The following is a 26,692-nucleotide window of genomic DNA, read 5'->3' on the forward strand; positions in this document are numbered from 1 at the left end:
ATACATCTGCTTTTCTTTTTTTAAGAGTGATTAAGAGATCTGCCGAAAACCACGGGATGTTAGGGCGAGCCAGGATTCAAAGTTCAGCAGCTCTTGAACGCTGGCAAAAAACAGGAAGTTGAAAACCAAATAGATAAGCAACCCTTTACGATACTGTCGCCACCTGCTTTCTTTCCTTTGTAAATATGAGTCAAAAAAGAAATAGACGAAGGGAAAGATCACTAAATATTCGTATGTGTGCTCGCCAGATGACAGCTTTAAAAAGGCGGCCATCTTGAAACTGGTTCAACTCTCCCGTGGAAGTAAGAAGACTCGCTGTAACGGGGGGTGAAAGGGGGGGAATAAGATTTTAAGCAGGAATAATCACGTATTGAATGTCCTTGATATAAATAGAACATAACCAAGAAAGTAAAAGGGGCGCCCACAATGATTATCATTTACTTGCGAAGTTTGTATGTCACGTAGTTTATAAGTTCCTCAAAGTTCGACATAATTATTTAAAGTATTTAGAAACATTGCATTTACTTAGTGATATGTGACTGGCTGTAGTTTACCTATCAGAAATTCAACTCTAGTCTATTGGAATAATTCTGCTTTTGGCATACGCGGACGGTCGTCTTCGATGTCTATGATCGCCCTGTGAGGTGGTCTCTCGGTTGGCAGCGAGAGGTGTGGAGTCGGCAGTAGCTTGACTTTTTCGGACTAGTGCGGGACTAACAGCGTGCACTAGGCTAAGTGAACAGCGGGGGTATCCACTGTGCTCGGCAATGGGCATTACTGTGGACTTGAAGAAGATGTATCCCTATCCGTTCGAGCACGTGGTGAACAGCTACCTGAACAAGGTACGCATTAAAGGGGTGTGCCAGTATCTGAAAGATAGCGGAAGAAACAGGAACGTATCAGCTAGTGGGGGATGAACAGCTGGGAAACAAAAACAGAACGAAAGGATAGCACTATAGTGAAAGAAGGGAACACTCATTATGTAACTTTAGAAGGGAGCAACACAGAAATTAAGACTGATGGCGCGACGATGGAAGTGTGTGTGAAAAGAAGGGATCCGCAGGGGCAGTTTAGAAAGAGTTTAATGGAACAACAAGAAAAACTGAGGGAACAGCGGGGAGTATGAGTAAGGTGGGGGGAGGTGGAAGGGAGGAAATGGAAATTCAGGCACTGCGGAAAATGAAAAAAATACTGTGTGAACCCATACATTTGGAGGTCAAGGTGTGGCAGTGGAAAGGAGTGGAGCTACGAGGGGAAAGAGTCTGACTCGCAACGTAAATATTTATTATTTTAAAACTCCTGCAAAAAAGTAGGTAACAAATATGACATCTGTTCTGGCTTACTTAATTGGCCACAAAGATGTTGAATGTTAGAGTATCTTAACGGGTAAGGCACCTACTGCAGAAATGTTTGTGTGACCGCAGTTTTTAAGGAAGAATAATAATAGTAAGCTAACTCTGGTGATTAATGCACTGGCTGGAAAGATTTCTGTCACAATTTCGACCCTTAAAGTAGCATAGGTGGTTAATGTGCCTGCTGCAAACCATATTGTGTAGCAATCAGATCACAGATGTGGATAGGTAAGTGGACTGCTAATTTTGACACAGAGGTCCTATTGTTGGCACAGACCTCCCCAACCACTGGGTTATGATTTTAATCCTGACTTTGTGTTTTTCATGACTATGTGCTCTTAACATATAATGACTACTAGAATGGTTAACGTGGGACAACTAGATCTTGAAACCGTCGTTGCCTTATGCAACATTTCCTGGACATTAATTTAAGCAATTGAAAGTTTTATTGCCTTTGTATAATATGTGTGTGGGATGTAAAGTGCTCTGTCACTCTAATGTTGGAATGAGCACTGCTATAAAAGAATACAATAAAAAATAAATTAGTAAGTGCTATTTAATTATTTGTGTAATTACTCATACAGACCAATCTTACAAATACATCTTACAGTGCATGCATATCTTTTATATATAGGGGTTGAACAAAGTCAAGAACCTGCTTCTAAATATCATCAGAACTTCTGAAGTGATAACAAGCAGTGTGCCTTTGATTCTCTTCATTGTGTAGACATCTACGTCTTCAGCTGCAGTTAGCTTTCAACAAGGATAACGCTTGAGCATGGTTACTCTCTAACCTTTTGCCTTTTGTTGATGCTAGTTATGATTGAAAGTGTGCTGGGACCCCGCTAACCAGGCCCCAGCACCAGTGTTCTTTCCCTAAACTGTACCTTTGTCTCCACAATTGGCACAGCCCTGGCACACAGATAAGTCCCTTGTAAATGGTACCCCTGGTACCAAGGGCCCTGTGACCAGGGAACGTCTCTAAGGGCTGCAGCATGTATTATGCCACCCTGGGGACCCTTCACTCAGCACATGCACACTGCCTCATAGATTGTGTGTGCTGGTGGGGAGAAAGAATAAGCCAACATGGCACTTTCATCAGAGTGCCATGCCCACAACCCACTGCCTGTGGCATAGGTAAGTCACCCCTCTAGCAGGCCTTACCGCCCTAAGGCAGGGTGCACTATACCACAGGTGAGGGCATAGTTGCATGAACACTATGCCCCTGCGGTATCTAAGCCAATTCTTAGACATTGTAAGTGCAGGGTAGCCATGAAGGGTATATGGTCTGGGAGTTTGTCAAACACGAACTCCGCAGTTCCATAACGGCGACACTGAATACTGGGATGTCTGGTATCAAACTTCTCAGCACAACTGATGCCAGTGTGGGATTTATTGAGAAATGCACACAGAGGGCATCTTAGAGATGCTCCCTGTATACCAGTCCAACTACTAGTGCTAGGCTGACCAGTTTCTGCCAGCCTGCCACATCCAGCCGGGTTTCCGGCCACATGGGCTGAGTGCCTTTGTCACTCTGTGGCCAGGAACAAATGCTGTACTGGGTGGAGGTGCTTCACACCTCCCCCTGCAGGAACTGTAACACCTGGCGGTGAGCCTCAAAGGTTCAAGCCTGGTCTTATAGCGCCCCATCGCACTCCAGCTAGTGGAGATGCCCGCCCCTCTGGACACAGCCCCCACTTTTCGCGGCAAGTCCGGAGGAGATAATGAGAAAAACAAGGAGGAGTCACCCTCCAGTCAGGACAGCCCCTAAGGTGTCCTGAGCTGAGGTGACCCCTGCCTTAGGAAATCCTCCATCTTGTTTTGGAGGATTCCCCCCAATAGGATTAGGGATGTGCCCCCCTCCCCACAGGGAGGAGGTACCAAGAGGGTGTAGCCACCCTCCAGGGCAGTAGCCATTGGCTGCTGCCCCCCAGACCTAAACACACTCCTAAATTGAGTATTTAGGGGCGACCCTGAACCCAGGAAATCAGATTCCTGCAACCTACAACAACAAGAAGAACTGCTGACCTGAAAGCCCTGCAGAGACGACGGAGACGACACTGACTTGGTCCCAGCCCTACCGGCCTGTCTCCAGACTCAAAGAACTTGTACAGCAACGCATCCAGTGGGACTAGCAACCTTTGAGGACGCAGAGGACTTCCCTGCACCCAAAGGACCAAGGGCCAGATGTAGCAAAGGTTTTTACCCATTCTGTGTCTATGGGAAAAAGTGTTCGGACATATGGCCCAAAGAAACTCCAGTGGACAGCGGCTTTGCCAAGGGAACCAAGAAACAACCATCTTTAAAGGGACTCCAGCCTCACTCTGGAAGCGTGAGTCCCCAACACTCTGCACCCGACGCCCCCCGCCTTGTGTCCAGAAGAACCAACACTGCAGAGAAGACCCCCAGGCGACTCCCACAACATGGACACCCTGAGATGACCTCCCTGCACCCCCACAGCGACGCCTGCAGAGAGAATCTGAAGGCTCCCCTTGAACGCGACTGCCCGGTAACAAAGGAACCCGACGCCTGGAAGAAGCACTGCACCCGCAGCCCCCAGGCCCAAGAGAAACCAACTACTGGTGCAGGAGTGACCAGCAGGCGGCCCTCATCCTTGCCCAGTCAGTGGCTGGCCCGAGAAGCCCCCCCTGTGCCCTACTTGCATTGCCAGAGTGACCCGCGGGACTCTCCATTGATTTCTATCTACAACCTGACACCTACTTTGCACACTGCACCTGGCCGCCCCTGTGCCGCTGAGGGTGTATCTTGTGTGCCTGTTTGTGAACCCCCCCCTGGTCTGCTCCCCAAGGACGCAGGTACTTACCTGCTAGCGGACTGGAACCGGAGCACCCCTATTCTCCATAGGTGTCTATACTATTTGGGCCCTACTTTGACCTCTGCACCTGACCATCCCTGTGTTGCTGGTGCTGGGTGTTTCGGGTTAACTTGAACAGTGGGCTGCCTATGCCCCAGAGCCTAAACTTGTAAGTGCTTTACTTAACTGCAAAACTAACCAATACTTACCCTCCCCAGGAACTGTTGATTTTTGCAGTGCCCACTTTTAAAATGGCTTATTGCCATTTTTGCCAAAATGGTGTACATTACTGTTTTAAATCAAAGTTCCATATTTACCTATGCCAAGTACCTTACAAGTTATGTAATTACTTGAATTCTGAATATTGTGGTTCTAAAATTATTAAAATAATATTTTTCTATATAAAAACCTATTGGCCTGGAATTAAGTCTTTGAGTGTGTGTTGTCATTTATTGCCTGTGTGTACAACAAATGCTTAACATTACCCTCTGATAAGCCTACTGCTCGACCACACTACCACAAAATAGAGCATTAGTATTATCTAATTTTGCCACTATCCACCTCAAAGGGGAACTCTTGGAGTCTGTGCACACTATCTCTCACTTTGAGATAGTATATACAGAGCAAACTTCCTAGAATGAGGTATTTGTTGTTGGCCTAGCTGGAGTAAAAATAAAAAAAACATGACTGCCTATAGGTTGCTACTCAGATCGGAAATCAGACAATGTGCAGTCACTGCTGAATGTGCCCTGCAGTCTGCAAATTACATCGGGACAAATTCAGCATGTGTAACTGGATCCCGCCTTGATCTGGATCAATAATAGAAGTTGGATCTGAGATCTACATTGATTCCTCTCCTTTCCTGAAACCAAAATGAACATAATTGAACCAAAATATAACTAAACAAACATTAAAGACTCTACAGTTGAGCTCGGGAAACAGTAGGCAAACCACTGAAGGAATGGGAGGCACTGTTGAACCAAAGATAAACCAGGGGAACGTGATAAAAGCAGCATGTAAACTGTGATGAGCAGTCAGAACTGAACAGTATTTTTTTCCCTTAAGTGCTTATTCCCACAGATTTTGCATTTTAAAAGAGTTGTATTAACTGGATGTTAATTCCAGCCAGTTTTAAGTTATAGTCATCAATCCTGGTAGGATGAAAGGTATGAAAGGGTTCATGTCAGGCCACTCCCTTTGTCAGCAGCAATCCCTTAAGTCACTGAGTCATATTTCCATTAGGGAAATGTGATGTGTGGGGCTCAGCACAGAATAACAGATGCAGTGTGGTCGCAAGAATGGGCAATTGTGGTAGCTGAGGCAACAAACATACAAGCTGAATGGGACAGAAGAGAAAACAGCAGGGAGAAAAGGTGGGCTGAAAAGTAGAGAGAAGTCAGGAAAACAGAAAGGAACAACAGGGAGAATACAAATATGTGTATTCCCTTTTACTGATGTCAAAAACATACCACTTCCTCAAATTCAAGACTAAGATGGTTGTTTAAAAAAAAAAAAAATCATAGTTGTATAGTGTGATCACGCATGATCCAGTGTTTAACAAAAATGTAGTATTTATCAATTTATATTTCTGCTCCGTTGTTGCTTTGGCATTAGGATACATTGAGAACCACCATAGTTTAATATTTTACATTATTTACAAAGGACTGAGGCAGGCAACAAGCCGCAGCTATCACTGTAGGAAAAGTAAACTATTCTCATTGGTGCACTGAATCAGGAGGTCAGACCTTCTCATCCCTGATTGCGGAATAAAGCCCTATTCAACAATATAAACAAAAAATGCCCAAGCACCTCTTCCAGCACAAGCTATCAAAATATACGAATTGATAGTCAAAACAAACAACCCATCCCATGGGACACCATTCTTATCCCCAGTTCTCTTGACACCATGAAGAAAAAGTACAAGTTCAGCCATAAAAAGAGACAGAGTCCTCAAAAAGGTTTTGTTTCCTTAAGAATTCTTTATTCCTTATTTAAATTTCCTTTGTTATAAAACTTCATCAAGTAGCCAGTGCGTTTTGTCCTATTCAAGAACTTCTTCAGGGCTCCATATGATAGGGCGCCATCGTTACACTGATATAGGGAATCCTTCATATAATTTAATTCCAGCATAAATATCTCTCCATGAAGCATGGAGTACACTATTACAGGCTGTACACTTAACATAGACATCAGTCTGGATAGTCCTGTCCTGCACAAAGAGATGCAAATCTAGAAAATCAATTTCATTCTTGTGGTATTTCAAGGACAGTCTAACATTTAACTTTTTCCATTTAAATATACATAATATTGCAGGAGATAATTTTCTTTTCCATTCCATAGAATCAAAATATCATTGATACACCTCCTAATGAAAATGACATTGTCTACCCAATCTCTCGCACCAGAGCCCCATACATGTTCCCATTCAAAGAGGCCCATGAACAGATTTGCGTACAATGGCATGAATTTCGAACCATTCGCTGTCCTGCATTTCTGAAGGAAACACCCCCCATCATGGAGAAATACATTAATTGTCATGACTATCTCTGACATCTCGAGCCCCATCCTAGTATGTTCAAAGTGACTAGCACTCTGTTAATACAGGAAGAAGTCAGGGCCTCCAAACCTTGTTTAAGCTCAATGCAAGTATATAGGATCTCCACATCCATGGTAACAAACCATAAATCAAAACTGTCCCACTTAAAATCCTCTAACTTGCATAGAACATCCTTACTATCTCATAAGTATGATGGCAGTTTTTCACAAAAGGCTAAATGAAGCATCAATGCAAGACATTTAGCAATATGAATACATTATTCAAACTTGTGTGTAGGAATAATTAGTGCAAGTTCTTTACTATAAGAGTGAGTGCACTAATGAAGTGTGCTTTGAGCTCAGTTGCCATTACTGACAGTGGTTCCAGTACTAGAATGTGTACGTGATTGCCAAATGTAACAATTTGAATCTACTTATAATGCTCCTAGATTGGTCCTCGATTATATTCAAATATATGCAGAAGCCTGAAATTAAGATTGTTGATCGTTTGTCTTCAAAATAATATGCACACATAAAAATGATAGCTTTGAAAACGTTTTGTTATATTGCTGCGTAACTTCAAATATCGTTTCTCCAAGTAAACAGTATTTTCATTATAAGCAATGTGAAAATAAATTAAGGGGCCGATTTCTAAAGAAAGGTTCAAAAGTATGCCCCGAAGTCCTTGCACAGGTGCTCATTTATCGAAGGTCAGGAATTCGCATGAGTTTACAGATGTAGGCCTAGAAACCATACTGCTAGTAATCCTTTATGAAGAAATTATTCTAAAAGAAGAACTGAGTTCAATCCGGCGGATTTTGCTACCCAATATTGGCCTAATATTTTAATGTACTGCAGTGCCTTAGGAAATGTGTAATTTCCATCTTCCCACAATGGCAGATTCAGTTAAGGAGAGAGTTGGGCAGATTGTGGATTATGTAGGAAGAATCTTTTCAAATAAAATAAGTCTACACTACTCAATGATACAGTTAGGTTGATATTTACATTGTTAACATAATGGAAGGCAAGATGTCTCTGGTGTGGCCGGAGGCATGCGTTGATGATTTTCAGGTATTGCATTAGTGCTGCCTTGACAGTTTCCTTCAAAGATGATGACAGGATGATGTCTTCTTCATGCAATATAGCCTTAAGGGAATTCAGTTGAATCAATGGGTCAGCAGACAGTGATAGAAAGTATACTGTGTTGATGCTTTGTGTTGGTTGTTAATCATTCTGAGAATGTTGGTAGTGGGCATGTGTGTCAGATCTTATGTGTCATGTTTTTGAAGTTAATGATCGTTAAACATTTCTTCTTGAAGCGAATGGTGGGGCACCACTATGTGTTGCTGATGCAGTTGATGCAATACTAGATAGCTTTTAATCATGCTCTGTGTTGAGGTCTTGGTAATGATTTGTTTTTGTAGCAGTTTTTCTGTTGATGAGCTCTTGGTTGTATATTGGTGCCGTTGGTTTGGCTTTTGCTTAACAGTGGCTCAATGGGGTGCTGGTATCTACTGTAGTAAGTAGGGGGTTGTCAAAGTTTAGTAGCTGTGTCTTGATGTGTGGGCTGGGACTGAATAAGCTATTATTGCTGTAGGGTCTCCATGGACAAGATTTAGCAGAAACATCCTGATTGATCAGCTATCGTTTTTTTTTTACTGTGGGCTAATTTTAATGCATTGTGGTAGTGATGGGAATATTTAGTTCTAGTGTGTTAAATGTTTTTGGGGTGTGTCATCTTATGTCTAGCTCTCACTCTCCCAGGTGATGTTTTAACATGACCTGCAATAAACAACAAAATGATAGAGGGGAATGCGTGTATAATCTCTGACACTGTTGAGAGCCTGCGACTACATTCCGTTGACATGAGTGACACAAGGGGTTGGGCACTTTTTTCAACAAACACGTTAAGATGTAGTATGGTGTTATGTGTGCGGGCGTTAGAGGTTCTGCATGATAAATGTAGCACCTATACGTGAGGTTGGGGATGGTGTTGTCCTCAAGAATGGATGAGGAAATGTATCCCTAAAGACAATATTCAAAACAGCCTTTCAAAATACAATTGATAAGTAAAAAAGGAATCATAAAGGGAGTTTGAGGTCAGTCATAAAAAAATTACGTTTTTAAAAATATTAAATTGCAATACAGTAAGGTAAAAAAGCAGCAATCACAATAAATTAGTGGCAGAATATAGTATTCAGTTGCCACAAAGACTGACAAAGTTTAAATAAGCAAAATCTGCAAAATAGCCTAAATCCCAAAAGTGCAGCAAATTGATAGAGAATCCAGCAGCATCCTAAGTAGAGACCCAAAAGGATATGTCACCCAACAATCAAGGATCTTTTATAGTAAATGTCCCCGTAGAAAGTAATAGGAATTGCATTATCATCATGATGTGGGAAAAAGTACCAACATGACAACAAATCACATTTCAGCATTAGAAAACGTCATTTAATCCCACCAACATAGCACTAATCTACTACATGAACATTGATTTGCCCCTTCTAGCCTTATGTCATCTGATGTATCAGAACAAACTAGTTACACGAACAATGAAAGAACTCATAAATAAACACAGACAAAGTGTGCGAACAGAAAGAGCCTTAAAAATAATTACATTTCTTCGTCTGAATTTCTTCGAGAACATGTCATTAGAAAATACACGGTGTGTGCGGTTTCCAAAGCGAAATATAAACACAGCATGAACATCATAATATTGCAGCCATTACATTTTAAAATGGAATCCAGGCCTAGTTAGCATAAGGCAGAAAAATGTAGTTCTTTACGGCATAGCTTTCTCATTAAAATTGTAAATGACTACTGTTGATCAACACTTTTAAATCTAAACAGAAATTAAATCCCACAAGTCTCCAAGTGAACAGTGACTACCTTTCTGTGTGTAGTATCCTTGAATGTGACCATTTGCCACACATGTTCTTTATCGTAGAGGCCTGGTCTACTCGGGCAATTTGATTTGAAGTGTGATTTGTAATGGTTTAATGTAGAATTACACGTTGCACTGTTTCATTTTTAGAGGTAAATTGTTGGTTTGCACTGTGTAACTGATTTCTTTTGAGAGATGCCCTAGGGGTTATTTTTTCGACTGTGGAATCTGAGACCCACCTTCTGATCGTGGCTATCCCCTCAACAAATCCTTTTATCGTCCTAGGCTTCGGATAGTGTATCTACCATTGGCAAACTCCCACCATTAAGCACTTCTGAAAAAACAAAAAAAAACTACACCTGCCCTGTGCTAGGGGATCACAGGAAAGTCCAGTATCAAACCTTAAGTGGGTTTGAAACAGTGTTTGTAATTCTATTCAGACTTTAATCCTTTTACTGCGTTTAAAGTCCGCTCAATACCCTCAGAGCCGCAACTCTAAGTGGAATAAAAGCTAAGCTTCTTTGATTGTCGGTTACTGTTTTCACTCCAGTTTCACACATTTCTTTCTGTGAATTGATGAAGATCAGGCATGCGTTGGCTTAGACAGTTGCCAAGGAGAAATGAACTGCGTGCCAATTAGGAGCAAGGCGACTTTGACAGCCTTAGTGTTGCTCTTGTTTCGCTGAAACCCCATCTTCAGTTATATCTTTGTAATGTGACAGACTGTGCCCATTTATGTTACCATTTGTACTTGTTATCAGTTCAATAGTGACACATATACATGTATCTGTATGTCCATTAAGGACACGAAGCCCATCTAGTTTGCTCATATCTCTGCTGTAGAGGAAGGGTGTGTGTTTGTGTGTGCGTGTGTCTATATATATCTATATATATAGATATATATATAGATATATATCTTGGTGATGGTTGCCACTTGATAGTTATAGTTAAGACCTAGTTTCTATTGCTAATGACTTTGGCTCTGCTTCACAAAACTTCACTAAACTTTCCAAAAAACTTTCACGCTCACATCAGCTGCTGTATGGAAGGTTTTGTGGTGATCTGTCTGGGAGGGGCCAAGAAAAAGGGTGGGGTCCCAAAACACATTTTTCCCATTCATTTTTCCATAGGGAATTTGAACAGCGATAACGCCAAAACTACTGCATGGAATTACTCCAAATTTGGCAAAAAGGTAGCCTTTGGTCCAGAAAGAAAAGCAAATACAGGAATCCAGTAGGGATAAATTCAAAATCAAGTATCTCAATGAAAACATAAATTATTCACTGAAAAATATATTTATTCAAAATAAATCAATTAAATTCAATTCAGCTTAGTGTCCAGAAAGAGCCCTTTTTTATGGGCGAGTGCAAAGCGCTCAGTCCATTCAGTAATCTCTCTTTGGACTTCAAACCACGCCCATGGCTTGTCAGTCACTTACATTGATTCATGGGCTTGCCTTTTAAAATCCGCTTGCTTTCATTTGCGAAAGGCATGCATACGTCATGCATTTTCCGGTGTTTAGCCTGCCTACACAGCACCGGTAAACTACTAGAAACATACGAGGCTCGATGTTTTGAGCCTGGAGTCCAGACTACTTTATCAGTTTATTTTCCACGCAGCGCGACGCACTGCGTTTTTTTTTCTTTACACCGCTAATAGCTCTAACTCGAGCAAATGCGAGACCCGTTGCATTGAAAATGCTTGTCTTATTTGGTTTGAACCAGTTCAGTAGTTTTTGAGAAATTTAAGGAAATGCAAATTTGTTTATATAGGGCCGCCAAGGATTCACAACCCCTCTCGATCTCGTGCTGAGATCTGATGGGCTGACAAGACTTCAACAAGGAAGTGTTGTCAGCCATGTTGGGACTCGGCTAAAGCCGAGTCCCATACAAAAATGTAAAAAAGAAAAAGAAAAGGGGCTGGACTACAGATACCCTAACCCCTAAGCTCTGGTGCTGGGGTCCCAAAGGAACACCCCCACCCCTCCACAGGGCTAAAAAGCTTTAAAAAAAAAAAAAAAAGTTACAGCAGGAGTTTCAGTGGATCTGCTCTAAATTAAAAAAGAAAATGAAGCGCAGGCTCCCATGCTAAGTCTTTTTTACACCCCTTGATTGGTCAAGTCCCAGGGGCATTTTTATGATAATGCGGGGTCCCTCCCGATGTCCTGGGGACCACCTCCTCCCTGGGGCGATGATCAAGATTACAGTGGGGGGCCCACAAGGTCCTGTTGCAGCCCGAGGAAGACCACCTCTATTTAAATGATGTGGGGGAGGGTAGTCGGCCTCCCCACCTCTCCCCCAAGCTCTGGTGACTGCCACCTCTCTGGGACTATATTAATTAATACGCAGGGGCACCCGGCCTCCCCCCAAGCAGACCTGTGGACCACCTCCTCCGCAGGGCTATAATAAGAAAGTGAAGGGGGTCACCAACTCTCTGAGGCTTCTTCCACGTTGGAGGATGGCCCACGTCTCTCTCATGGAGCCACTGATGGCCCAGGGGACCGCCACCCCCTAGGGCCAGCTCCATCTATGTCCTGGGGTGCCCATCCCTGGGACATAGCTGTATGACAGTGAGACCTGTCAGACAGGCCCTGCTGTCAAAAAGCAGAGTTTTCATCTTTGTTCCATGTATGCAGCTATGTGTGCAGGGAAGACGATGAAAGCATTGCTCAAGCTAACAGGCAGCTGCCGTTAAAAGCCTGTAAGGGCATTTTACAAAATAAATTAAAAAAATATAGCCTGGGATCGCTGGGACGCCTTGAGGCTTCCCAGTGGTCCCAGGTAGTCCAAAAGGGCATATTACAAAATACATAAAAAAAATATATAGTCAGGTACCGCGGGGACGCCTTGACACCCACCCCTCCCCCACACGGTCCCAGATAGCTGGTAAGGGCATTTTACAAATTGAATAAATAAATATAGTCAGGGACCGAAGGCGAGGCCTTGAGGTGCCCCCACAATCCAAGATAGACCTTGAAGGGATATATATGTATAAGCTGAATAGCTCAAGTGTGAAGGTCGTAGACCTTTACACTGAGCGTTCGAGACCAGGTGTGTTCCTGGTCATTTCCCTCCTTTATTATTATTTTTTTAACTACAAATGTTTAACGCTCATACTGAAAGTTGATCTTACTCCTTTAAAATGACACATAGTATATCATATATCAAAGCCTAAAAATCTCTCTCCCCCCTCGCTCTCTTACTTTCCCTCTCTTTCAATCTTTCTCCCACTCACACCTTTACGCACCCACTCACACACTCAGGCAGTTATGCACCCACTCGCAGACCCACTGAGACCCTCGTGCACCAACTCAGACCCTCAGACATCCACTCACAATGCCAGTCAGACCCTCACGCTCCAACTCACAACTCTAGTCAGACCCTCACGCAAGCACCCACTCACACACCCACTCAGTTACGCACCCACGCACAGACCCACTCATTCACACACCCCCTGACACCCTCATGCATCCACTCACAGACTCGCGTACACACTGACGCTAAAACACTGATGTATGCACTCTTACACCCGAATAGACAGTTTCACAGCCACTCTCACCCCAGACACATCCCCTCCCACCTATTCTCACACCCAGAGAGGGTGCTGCCCACTCCTGCGGTGCACGGGCAAAGGGCTGTGCACAGCGTGGGATTGTGTGGTTAGGGTCGTTGGTCGTAGGGTCTGGCTGCAGGCCGGGGCTTGCGGGCAACCTTCTCTGCGCAAAGGGCAAAGGCCATGCATGGTGCAAGGTTGGCTGCCTGTAGGGGGTTGGCCTGTGGCCAGCCGGCGCCGCACACGGCTACAGACCGTGCTGCACCGTGGTGGTTGCGGCCAGGCCCTGTGGCCAACCGCCACAGTGCATGGCCGATGACCGTGCGCTGCAGTGGTTTGATTAACCTATAGTAATGTAAATTACGTTACATAAAAAAAAAACATAAAAATTCACAGAAAAAAACAAAGATTACATGGACATTATATTTAGGAAATAGAATTTAAAATAACGAATAGAAATTCACTTAAAAAAACGAAGGTTACAGGGACGTTATGGTCAAGCTCAAAGTTTAAGTGCACTAAACCATAGAAATTCACCAGTTACAGTTAGTCACCTCAAGTAACTATAACTTGCGCCCCAAGGTAACTATAACTCAAGACCTCACCATGCACTGCTAATTACCCCACAAATTACGGCACTAACGACATCTTTGATAACATCATTGATAATGTCACTGTATCCTATGCAGTAAAATTATTGATCAGATAACTGTGCATGGCCGGGGGCGTGAGTTATAGTTACCTTAGGGCACAAGTTATAGTTACTTGAGGTAACTCTAACTATAACTGGTGAACTTCTATGGTTTCATAAGTTTCAAACGTGAGCCGAACTATAACATCCACGTAACCTTTGGTTTTTTAAAGTGAATATCTCTCCCTTCCTATAATATATTTATATATATCAATCACCACTGGGTATTTATAGTTCGTTGTTTCCATAAGAATTGTTTTTTTTATGTTGCTAATAACTTTGACACTGTTTGACAAAGCTCCATGAAACTGTCCAAAATAGTGCTGTTTATTGCCTAGTTTGTGCATGAAAGTTTCGGGATGATCAGTCGAGCAGGGAACGAGGAAAAAGGGGATCTCAAAACACAAATTTCCCATAATTTTTTTTATTGACTTCTTTAAGAAGCGCTACTGCAAAAAACGCTAAACAAAATTACACTAAATTTGGCAGGAAGCTAAATCTTGGTCTGCAGATTGCGCTTTCTGAGATTTGGTGTCAATCCGTTGAGTAGTTTTTAAGAAATTAAGGTTTAAATATATTTATACATCTGGATGATTGGGTCCAAAAGAGGCTCTCGAAAGTCTCATGTGAGCTCCAGTTCAAAAATAGAGTGTTCTCTTTGGCCTTGGGAGCTTTTTTACCCTTGAACAATTTGCTCCCGCCTCAGGAGTCAGACTCCTATGGGAGCAAGAGCTCTGATTGGCTGCCAGCAGCATAACTTTGTTCCCTGTCCTGACCTTTCTTTATTAAAAAAATGATATAAGGGGCTAGGTAGGGATACCCTGCTTCCCTAGGCCTCATGGCGGGATCGAGAGGGAAACCAAACCCCCCACCATCCCTCCCTAATCACCCCCAGGGTAAAATAAAATAAAAAAAATGGCAAATTGTTCTGCGATTCCCACAAGAGTCATGCAGGATTGTGGCCAAAAAAATACAAAAACAGACACCATTTAATAATGTATATGGGGTGGGAGGTGTCAGGGGGCCCACAAGCCCATTTAGGGCCCCTGGGACCCCATCCCCTGGGGCCGGTTATATTTAAGGGGAGTGGGGTGTATGTCCCCCTTTCCCAAGCTGTTTTCAGTACTGAGAATCCCATCCCTGGGGCCCAATATAGTTAAATGTTAGATGGGGGCTCACGCTCCCCTCTCCCCGAGCCGTATTTGGCCCCAGGGACCCCGTGCCTTTAATAAGTGGAAGGGGGCATGCAGCCCCCCCTCCCCGAGCCTTAAAAAGGCCAGGGGAACCCCATCCCCCAGGGTTGACAGTTTAAGTAAAGAGAGAGGAGGCTTGAGCCATGGGAACCTTATCGCAGGGGCTGGCCCACTTACTGTGTCCCAGGTAGTGAACCCCCAGGGCGCCCTAGTTTCCCTGCCAGCACTACAGCAGGCAGAGAAATGTGTTTGTTCCTGACTGGCTGGAGTGTTTTTAAATCTACTGCCAAATGGGAGCAAGCACTGAGACTGCTTCCAACCAATAAAAGCTTTAAAAATGCTCCTGTCGGCTGGGAGCAGGCTTGTGATCTGTTTCCCTACCGACACTGATGCGGGCAGGCAAACAGAACAACAGATTGCTCCTGCCTGAAGGGAGCAACATAAATAGGTGTTCCATCTGAGCGGAAGCAATGCCGACTTAATGTGTTGCCCATTGGTGCCCCTGGGGGATTAGATCCCTAGGCCTAATAAAGCTCGGGAAGGGGGCCTGCAAGGCCCCTTCCCCCCTTTCTGTTGTATTTGGGCCCAGGGAATTTGGTCCTGGGGCCTATTAAGATGCGAGGAGGGAGACTGTATGCCCTCTTGCTCTGTTTAATTGTATTTGGCTTGGTGAATTGGGTCCTCGAGCCCTTTAAGACTTGGGGAGGGGGCCACACAGCTGCCTCTCCCCTTTTTTTTTTTTTAGAACCGCCCACAGGGGATGGGTTCTCTGGGACCAGTTAAGGGTCGCGGAGGGGGTTGCACACCCCCTCATTATAGAGGCCTGAACATGGCACTCTGACTCCCCAAGGAAGTTGTGGAAGCAGATCATACCCCTTCATTCTATTTCGTATGCAGATCAAGGTGAGACAAAAAGATGCAGAATAAGTTTATAATATGTTTTTTGAAACAATTGCAATCTACCATATAAAGAATTAGCTGTGATAATTGTGCAGATGAACCATGGCAAGGTAATCTGCATTACAAACATGGTAAAAAAGATAAACAATCCATCCATTATGTTTGTGGTTCTAGATGTGCTACATGTTCCTACCTAACCATATGTCTATTTTGAGAGCGTAGTGGTTGTAACCCTCTGCCTGGCCCAACCTAAGGGTTTAGCTCCAGCTCTATCCCTGGAACCGGGTCAGGAATTGGCCTGTGGTGTAGATGGTAGGTCTTTTTGGGAAGCTGGCCGATCAGCACCAACCGAGCTGCACGTCGCACAACTTTAGTGCACGATTTACATAATAAACCAAACCCCATTGGAAATACAGTTCCCATACAATTGCTGTGTCTAGGTGATAAAAGTTGTCTCCTGAGTAGGCAAGACAAGCTAGCACATTCTGTACCATGTTCCATAGCCTTGGACAGAAAGAACTGATTGTATGTTGTGTAAAGGCTAACGAGCAGCTTGTTCCTCGCTTTCCTAGAATAAAAGCAGAGTGATAAAATCCATCACTAAAAAAGCAGCCTTGCTAAAATGAAAAAATATGAATATACATGAACTGGAAAACTAAGCTAAAACGAGTGACCAACCCAGGTCTTGGAGGTCCTCACATCTATACACTAAACTAGAATGTTTTTTTTTTTTAAGTAACTTAAATTAGCATGCTTCCAGTACATTTTTGCACTATCTTACTAGCTTCATGTTGATGAGTAAAATTTCACTATACATGTTTTAAATGCATTCTACATTTCTGCATCATGCCATCTCTTTTTGTTATGAAGGAACAACAGTGCCGGGATTTAATTTGGTTTTAGGCAGGGGTCATTTTTATTTGGTATTTAGGAGGATGTCAAATCTGGTGCTTGCATCTTAGTTGCCGTTTTAGCTGGAGTAAATCTCTTAGCAGGCATATTGTGTCAGTTTTGTTTGAAATAGGCACTGTTCACTGCAGCGTCAAGCTGTTCACTGATTAGAGGTGGCCTTTCTCTCAGGCATTTTTCTTTGTATTTTTCTCTGTGTGACAGCAGCTTATGTGTAATGTTGTTCACAATGTTCCAGTGCCATCTGAGCTGAGGCACCTTTGATGTCAGTAGGATGCTGAATGTGGTGCTGATGAAAATGGAGGGATTGAGAACTGGAGGGAGAAAGAGCAGGAGTGAGGAATTGGCCAGAGTAGGATAGAGGTCACCAGCTGCAGGAAACCCTGATAGGAGTGTTTGTACCGGTATCCCCCTAAAATGACTCATAATTTAGTGTTACTGGGGGCATCTCAGCTTATGCTGAGATATGTGCCAAGTTCCTGAAGACACAGGTTTATGTGATCATACCTAACTACGTTTCTTAATAAATAAGGTTGCTGACAGTTGAGAGAAGAAGGCCTTGAGGCAACTAGCGTCTAAGGTGAATTGTCAGAATTCCCTGACTGTGTAGGACACTTTAAGTTTGATCCGGATTTGTGAGATCCTGATGGGCATGCTGTTTCTGATAAGCTCTCATTTGACTCAGGGGATTGCTATTGATGTACAGGACATATTCATTGAGGTCAAGGACAAAACGTTTTTATGTTTATTTGTCCTTGGGATTATTCCTTTGGACCTCTGCAGCACAAACTCTTTGCCAGTTTACAGTACCACATTATTGATCAGGGAAGGGCATTGTAGGCAGTTAAGGTAATAATTCTGTTCATACTTGTATTTATGGTTCCTTAAGGCAAAGTCTTTAATATTAGGGTCCGCGCTCTGAGGAAATGCTGTGAGCTCAGCATGCAGTATTGACAGTGGTTCCAGCATAAAAATGTGTACACATGTTTGAAACGTTTAACAATTTGATGCCAGGTATAAGTCTTCCAGAATGCTGCCTGGTTAGATGCAAATATTAGCAGATGCTTGAAAGGAAGATTGTGATTACTTTGCTTTCAAAATAAAATGTTCACAAAAGATGCAACTAAGAAAAAATATTTTGATAAACTACTGTGACATTTTATGTACTATTTCTTTGAAATATAATTTAGTAAAATGTGTTAATGCTTGCTAGTTCCAAAAATATTATTCACAATGGAAAATCAGTGTAACCAGTTTCAACAAGATTATAGGAAATTTGAAAATAAACAAGCACTGACATAGCATGGTGGTCAGGCTTTGGTTTTGTCAAAGCGTGGCTTGTTTTTAAATGGATTTAGTAAACTTTTATTGTTGTGAGAGCTGCAGGGCCCTTACCATCAACACTGGCAAAAACGGAAAAAAAAAATGATCTCAAAAAGCACTCTTTGCCACAGTAGTGCCTGACACTAAACAAAACTACTTTGTGTGCCAAAATGTTCCTTGTGAAAGGGCAGAAAGCTGTCACTCTCAGAGAAGCCAGCCGAAACATAGAGAGCTAGAATTGTAACAAAAACAAAAGGTCTTGGTTAACGCCATACCTAATTAGAGGCATAATTCTTAAAGTCACAAAAGTGCACTGATACTACACGCCCTTCCATGAGGGCACTTTTACAACTTTCATGAATTCACAAGAATTTACAGAAGTGGGCCAGGAAATTGTACTTCTAGAAAATATTTGTGAACTGCATTGTAACCCAATCAAATATGTATGTGTAAATTTGTTCATGTGAAAATCTGTTGAGCATTCACAAATTCACTTTCCCTCCAACCACTTTTTTTCCAACCCTGGAAGATGTTTTACTTATGTCCTTGTCAGGAGTAGATTTCCAACTTTTCTCAGTATGGGAAAAGATTAAAGAAGAGCTGGTGAAAACCTCTAAAACATGCAAGTTAGAAGGTTTGAACAGACAGACTCAGAACGGCATTCCGACCCTGGAACTATTGCTTACTGCTATCTCCAGCCTCAGTATGTAGATCTGTAGAAAGGTGGCAATATCAGGAAATTGCAAGTTTTTCAACCCTACAATAGTATGAGCCCTGCCATAATCAGAGAAGCTATTATCAGAGCTTGAATGTAATGGGATTGTTTCCATAATTTGCCGTAGCACCAGAAAGCACCAAAGTGACAAATTGATTTATTTTATAGGACAAGCAGATTTATGAAGCAACCTGTTGGCTGGACAAGTAGATTTTTAAAGGTAAACTACACACTCCCGAACACCTTTTCTCTATTGCCTCTAAATGCCACAGTTGGTCAGGTGCCCTAGAGTACCTATGAAACCATGCAGGATTAATCCTAAATCCATTATGCGGACACTCATAAATTGGAATAAAAAAAAAACTGAAAAGTTTGCTACCTGCCGAAGATAGCTTATATGTGGTAACTAGAAAATTGTAATGAAGACTGAGAGCAAACTCAGCAGTGTAAGGAGTGGGCGTGGTCCTGGAGGGGCGGGGCTGTATGCCAAGAATGTCCCGAGCGGTGCCGTCTGCCTTTGCCCACTGCCCCCATGGACCTCCTCCTTCCACCAAAAAAAAATAAGAAGAGTTTGTAGAGGCTGCTGGTTATGTCCTGGGGTGTTTTCGCACCCCTTAATGGGTATTCCCTGCTAGTAGCCTCAAAAGACGAGAAGGAAATCCAGTCTCTGCAGTGCTTTCCAGCTAATTGTTTCTGCCACCATGTGATTTGGGCTCCTCACTGAGAATCCGTGTGAAGGGAGCTGAAATAATGTGGCAGATGGTGGCACTATGTGAGTTGGCAGGTCTGGTAATTAATGCCTTTGGAGATAGGAAGAGTTAGCTCCAAACAAGAATTTTCAGTTCTATTAAGGACACAGAGGCTAGGATTATGCTTCTCTTTCTTTACTGTAATTTTAACAGCAGCCAGTCACATTAAGAAAAAAAACACATCCCCAAAAACGCAAGTGCACATGTCACATGGTCCAATCACCAACAATACAGCCCTTTAAGAACCACTGCCACCATCTTGACCTCCTCTTTTTTTACGGACAGGATGAAGTAGGAAAAATGCACATCACAAAAAGAGAAATATTTAGGCTGAGGCTTTACAGAAACAAATGTCCCTCATCAGTTTACACACCATAGGAGTCTCAGCAATAGGCTTTTAAAGGGCTGTATTGTTGGTGATTGAACCATGTGAACTTGAGTTCATGTGGGATGTAGTTTTTTCTCATGTTAATGTGATTGGTTGCAGTTAAAATTACAGTAAAGAAAGAGAAGCATTATCTGAGTCACCGGTCCTGACATAGAAAAAGAAAAATGCCTGCAACTTATGAATTATACTGGACGTGAGAAAAGACTTGTAAAAACAATTCTGGGGACCTCCCCAACTGAAAAGGTGCTGAGGAATAGTCATCCATCTCTCATGCATATTGAGCATGCTTCTCAAAATGCCATGACTTCATTCAAACTCTTGTGTGATCGTAAGTCACGATTAGCAGTTCACTTACATTGATTGAAGAGGCTTTACTTTTGTTGTACGAGGTTTGTTCATCTGTGATAGTTGACCTAGAAGCTGGCCATGCCCTGTACAAGGCACTCCAGTGTTTGGCTGAGTCTTTCCATTCGCCCTATTGTTCGGTTTGACACAAGTACAAAATGAAGTGATCCTAAAGTGCCATCTGATGTTTGGGAGCCGTGATCCTGTAGATTTTGATGTTATGCTCCCAAGATTGCTTTTTCGGAACCACGTTGACCCTTTGCTACCTTTTTACCTGCCACCTTTTACCAATTATTTGGTTTTGTTGTCTTTATAATTTTACATTAACCTCATGTAGTTTAAGAGAGTTAGAGCATGTCTTGGCTATAAAACAAATACGTTTCTCATTTGAAATCTTTGCTTAATAACCCAAATTCAAAGCTTCCTGTTTGACTAATTTCAGATCGAGAGTTCCTGTAAGTTAATTCGAGCTTTTCTCTCGTTAAAACTACAGATTTACCTCACTAGTGTTCACCCCTTCTTACATTTCCCATTGTCCCACTGGGGCTCAAGATTACCCTTCAGTGGGTTTCAACATGTTCCTAGTGCTTCAGATGAGCTCCACTGATAAACAGGCCATGTTTCTAGGTAGGGATGTGTGGGAGACAATGTTCACCAACCTTTTGAAAGAATCATTAATGTCGTAGATAGTAATACCATTGCAATCCTTAAAACTGGCAACATCCTGCAGCTTGTGGCCACCCTGAAGGTACACCTAAGGATTTACGTCAGAAGGATCCGATCCTGAACCAGCTTTCAATCAATCACCCAGAAGGGTCTCAAGGCGCTGGGGGTGGGGGGGGGGGGGTGCTACAGCTCAAAGAGCCAGGTCTTGAGGCACTTCCTGAAGGGTGAGGTTGGCGGAGCTGACGTGTCGGGTTGTGGAAGCTGAGATGATTGTTGAGGTAGACCGGTCCGGTGTCGTGGAGAGCTTTGTGAGCATGGATTAGGAGTTTGGAGACGATCCTTTTGTTGATGGGTAGCCAGTGGAGGTCTCTGAGGTGGGCTGAGATGTGTTTGTGGCTTGGAAGGTTGAGGATGAGATGTGCTGAGGCGTTCTGGATGCGCTGGAGTTTTGTCTAGAGTTTGGCTGTTGTTCCCGTGTAGAGGGCGTTTCCGTAGTCCAGTCTGCTGCTGATGAGGGTGTGGGTGACTGTTCTTCTGGTTTCCACAGGAATCCACCTGAAGGTCTTGCGGAGCATTTGAAGGGTGTTGAAGCACGAGTGTTTGAAGGACGAGATGGCGTTGACTTGCTGGGTCATGGAGAGCGAAGAGTCCAGTATGAAGCCGAGGTTGCGCAATTGGGTGGTGGGCGTTGGGGACGACCCCAGAGTGGCAGGCCACCAGGAGTCGTCCCATGCTGACCTGTTGGGGCTGAAGACGATGATCTCGGTCTTATCTGAAATCAGCTTGAAGCGGCTTTCATCCAGTTGGCGATGGCGTGGAGTCCTGTCTGGAGGTTGTTCTTGGCGGTTGCGGGGTCCTTTGTGAGATAGAGGATGAGCTGAGTGAGGCTGTGGGATCGGACAGTGTGGGCAAGGAATAATGCAGGTATTTGTTTGAGATTTATAAAGCGCATATGTACACCATCTGTTTTGTTGTTGCTATTTTGCTCATTAGGATAACATTAGTTAAATGATAATATAGGACAGTATGAGTGCTGTTTCTAAAGCATACAGAACAAGACCTAACTTTGATGTGCCAATGTTTGTAAACACAGGTATTCCAACGTTAACCTGTTCACTGCCAGGCCTTTCCTTCCACCAGCGCTGAGCCTTTTTTTGGCTATTTGGGGCAGTTCACACTTAGGCCCTCATAACTTTTTGTCCACATAAGCTACCCACGCCAAATTTGCGTCCTTTTTTTCCAACATCCTAGGGATTCTAGAGGTACCCAGACTTTGTGGGTTCCCCAGAAGGAGACCAAGTAATTAGCCAAAATACATCGACAATTTCGTTTAAAAAAATAAATTGGAAAAAAGGGCTGCAGAAGTCTACTTGTGGTTTTTTCCCTGAAAATGGCATCAACAAAGGGTTTGCGGTGCTAAAGGCACCAGATTTCCAAATTTCAGGAACAGGCAAACTTGAATCGGAAAACCCCATTTTCAACACAATTTTGACATTTTGCTGGGACATACCCCATTGTTACTATTTTTTGTGCTTTCAGCCTCCTTCCAGTTAGTGACAGAAATGGGTGTGAAAACAATGCTAGATCCCAGAAAATGAAACAATGTGGAAAGGAGACAAAATTCTGAATTCACCAAGGGGCAGTTTGTGTGGATCCTACAAGGTTTTCCTACAGACAATAACAGCTGGAATAAAAACAAATATTGAAATTGAGGTAAAAAACAGCATTTTTTCTCCATGTTTTGCTCTGTACCTTTTCCTGTGATGTCAAATTTTTGAAAGCAATATAGCCGTTACGTCTCCTGGACTCTTCTGGTTGCTGTGAATTTCAGGGCATTTCTCATATGGACGTCTTTTTTTTTTTTTACACATTGTCTTACATTTGGATGGAAAAAATGTAGAGAAAGACAAGGGGCAATAACACTTGTTTTGCTATTCTGTGTTCCCCCATGTCTCCCGATACAAATGGCACCTCACTTGCATGGGTAGGCCTAATGCTCGCGACAGGAAACGCAACATGGACACATCACATTTTCCCAAAGAAAACAACTGTTTTTTGCAAAGTGCCTAGCTGTGGATTTTGGCCTCTAGCTCAGCCGGTAAGTAGGGAAACCTACCAAACCTGCGCAATTTTGAAAACTAGACACGTAGGGGAATCCAATGTGGAGTGACTTGCGGGGCTCTCACCAGGTTCTGTTACCCAGAATCCTGTGCAAACCTCAACATTTGGCAAAAATACACTTTTTCCTCACATTTCGGTGACAGAAAGTTCTGGAATCTGGGAGGAGCCACATATTTCCTTGCACCCAGGGTTCCCCAAAGTCTCCACATAAAAATGGTACGTCACTTGTGTGGGTGGCTTAGGTGCCTGCAACAGAAAAAGGCCAACAACCTGTAGAGACTGAGCGGATAGCACAGCTAGTTGATAAGCACATATTTTTCTTGTATACATCTTTAGGCTGATTCTGCTTGAGGGACCCACACAAGTGAGGTATCATTTTACTTGGGGGAATGAGGGGAACGCTGGGTGGTAGTAAATGTTTGCCAAAGCGGTGATCCTACAAAGAAAAGTGAGGAAAATATGCTTTTTTAAAGCAAATTTTGAGGTGTGCAGAGGAGTCTGGGTAAGAAAATGTTGGGGGATCTAGGAAAACCACCCCTCCCTAGACTCCTTGGGGTGTCTAGTTTAAAAAAAATGTCTGGGTTTGGTATGTTTCCCTAGATGAAAGCCGCACCCGGGACCGAAAACATAGGTGCTCACCCCCACCCCCAAACATAGGTAGTTTTGCAATAGATCATTTTGATGTGTCCATGTACTTTTGTGATGTTCCAAAAACTAAAATTGTGAAAAGAAACACACTTAAGTTATGTTAAAAGACCCCTCACCCACCAACCAAGTTGGTGGCATGCTTAATCATCGGGGTCCCACCCGAGACACCTTACATGTCACGGGTGTGCTGTGACACCTGATTACAGCGGAGCATGTTTTGTCATTTTTACCATACACACTGGTTGGATTTGGCACAAGTGTGAGTGATGGTTCAGTAGATCAAATTTTATTAACAAGAGATTTCACAAAAGTGAAATGCGCTGTTAATAACTGAAAGGCCAAAAAGCTGAACCAATGATTCACAGCTTGTGAGCTGTAAAGCCATGTCAAGGCATCAACCGCTTTACAGTCCATTCACACACCTTTCATACATGACATGCACAAGACCATTCACGCTGCCAGCCCAGCACATTACAATACTCGCCTCAACAGACAGCGCCATTCAAGGGCCCTTCACTTTCATACGTCCACATGCCTGATACAGCAATCACAACAGCTGATAGGAGTGTGTGGACTGGCATTTGGCTGGCACCACCAGCCATGCTCCACTCCATGCACACCGCCAGCCAAGCGCCACCCCACACACGCACACCGCCAGCCAAGCGCCACCCCACACACGCACACCGCCAGCCAAGCGCCACCCCACACACGCACACCGCCAGCCAAGCGCCACCCCACGCACCCCGCCAGCCAAGCGCCACCACACGCACACCGCCAGCCAAGCGCCAGTCCACGCACACCGCCATCCCTTTTTTTTTATTTTAACAACAAAGAAACCACTAAGTACAAAACTACAAACACAAAAGCTCTAACTAAGTACATGACAGTAATGCCAACCGTGAAACTGAACATATGAAAATATGAAGCAGCAGTTTATGCTCACGGTATTTCCCAATAATTCTAGTAGCTCTGAAACAGCCACCCACACACAGCCCAGGCTTTGAAGGACAATCAGGGCAGTACATCCTAGTACATCCTAGTCTCCCTCCTGATACCTCTTCGAGCACATTCTACATCTCTTAGCAGGAAAGTTTTTTTTTTTTTGGGCCGTGGGAGGAATGTACTAAGCAAAGTGACGATCTTTCAATATAGCCACATCCTCCACCACTGCTTCTGTAGGAACTCTTGCCTATTCGAGCACAACAAGGCTCGCTATGAGACTCCTGAAATTTCACAAATGTCATCCTTAACTATGGAGAACTATCCTTGAACACAGCAAAAGCATTATTAGTTGCCAAGTGGAACAGGTAAACTTCTAATTTATTTTACCAAACATAAGCCTTACGAGCAGCAGTGTAAGGTTCCAACCTCTGATCTACTCTATCAACACCACCCATGTGCTAATTGTAGTCTAAAATGCACACAGGTTTGCACACTTCAGCAACCTGACCCCAAACAGCCACTGGTGAAGTACTCTCATCATGGATGGTAGTTAACATGTACACATCCCTCCTGTCTACAAATTTCAGAGCTAAAAGCTCATCATTCCGTAAGGCACTGCACTGTCCCTTCTCACATTTTTTTACAGACACGCTCTCTTGGATAACCTTTCCGATTAGAGAGGATTGTGCCACTAGCAACAGTGTCCACTCTGAACAATTCCTTGAATAACTCAACTCCAGTGTAGAAGTTATCTACATCTAAATGGTGACCTTTGTTAAACAGTTGTCTACCAAGCTACCACACAATTTTCTCCCTAACTCCAAAAGTGGGCGGACAACCTGGGGGGGTCAATACTGGAATCCCTACCAGTGTTGACCCGGAAATCATCAAAATATCCTGTACTACTCTGACAGCATATACAATTTAATTCCATACCATGTCCTATTGCTAGGAATGTACTGCCTAAAAACCAAACCACCCTTGAACAGGACCAAAAACTCATCTACTGATATTTCTTTGCCTGGAACATAGATCTCTGAAAAACGATCTACCAAATGATCATGGACAGGTCTAATCTTAAAAAGACCTTCAGAATCATGGTGATTTCGTGGAAAAGCTAAAGCGTTATCTACAAAATGCAACATCCGAAGAAGAAGCTCATACCGGTTACGGCTCATGATTGCAGAAAATATAGCAGTTGCCATCAAGTGACGAATAGACCAATATGAAGACAGTGATGGCTTCCTTTTCAGCCCCATCAAAAAAGTTAAACCCAAGAACTTTTTTAACTCTTTCAGATTTGTGGGAATCCAATGGCTGGCTCTAGAGTGTGGCCTAAGTCTGGCAAAGTTGTCCCTCAAATACTGCTCTTCATACAAATTAGTCTGCTCAACAATCTCTTTCAAAAATACATCATCCATAAACAACTGAAAGAAGGTGAAAGGCCAAATTTTTTCGTAAAGGTAAAGGCAGGCAACTGTGGCTGCTGCATGTTTGGTGCAACCCACATGTCAGGTCTTCCAATGGCAAGTCTTTCAGCCGCTAGCTGCTGCACCATTGGCACATCAGTGTCCTCCTCTTTAACAGGCCCTTCATCAGCACTGAGAGTGGCTTCATCAGATGATTCCTCTCTGATGGAAAATTAACTTCCAGAATCTTGCACTTCCTCCTCTGCCTCAGATGCAGTCAGTCTCATAATCATGGTCAGAAGATGACTCAAAAAGCACACCAACAACCTGCTGAACGGGCATCCTACGGCTAGCCATGATTCTTCCTACAAAAAGTAACTGGACAAATGCACCACCAACAACCAGCACTGTGTAAGATAAATAATAAACAAAGTGTAGCTTTATCACTGAGAGATATAAACTCAAAAACTATACCGCTCACTTGCCTGAAAATGCTTGACTCACCAGAAACTGCTCTGCACAGCCACAGCAATCACCAATGATATCCCACTAAAA

The 26,692-nt window shown here is 43.3% G+C and overlaps 1 protein-coding gene across 1 annotated transcript in view; it reads left to right on the plus strand.

Moving 5' to 3' along the window:
* Positions 1–620: 620 nt before the first annotated feature.
* Positions 621–26,692, plus strand: part of PRELID2 (PRELI domain containing 2) — a 176,802-nt gene continuing 150,730 nt past the window's right edge. Inside the window, exon 1 of the mRNA XM_069244690.1 lies at positions 621–842. Within this exon, the coding sequence (XP_069100791.1) occupies positions 768–842 (75 nt within the window). The 5' untranslated portion in view covers positions 621–767. The remainder of the gene's footprint in view (positions 843–26,692) is intronic.

Source organism: Pleurodeles waltl, chromosome 7 (genome assembly GCF_031143425.1).
Source record: "Pleurodeles waltl isolate 20211129_DDA chromosome 7, aPleWal1.hap1.20221129, whole genome shotgun sequence".
Lineage (NCBI taxonomy): Eukaryota > Metazoa > Chordata > Amphibia > Caudata > Salamandridae > Pleurodeles > Pleurodeles waltl.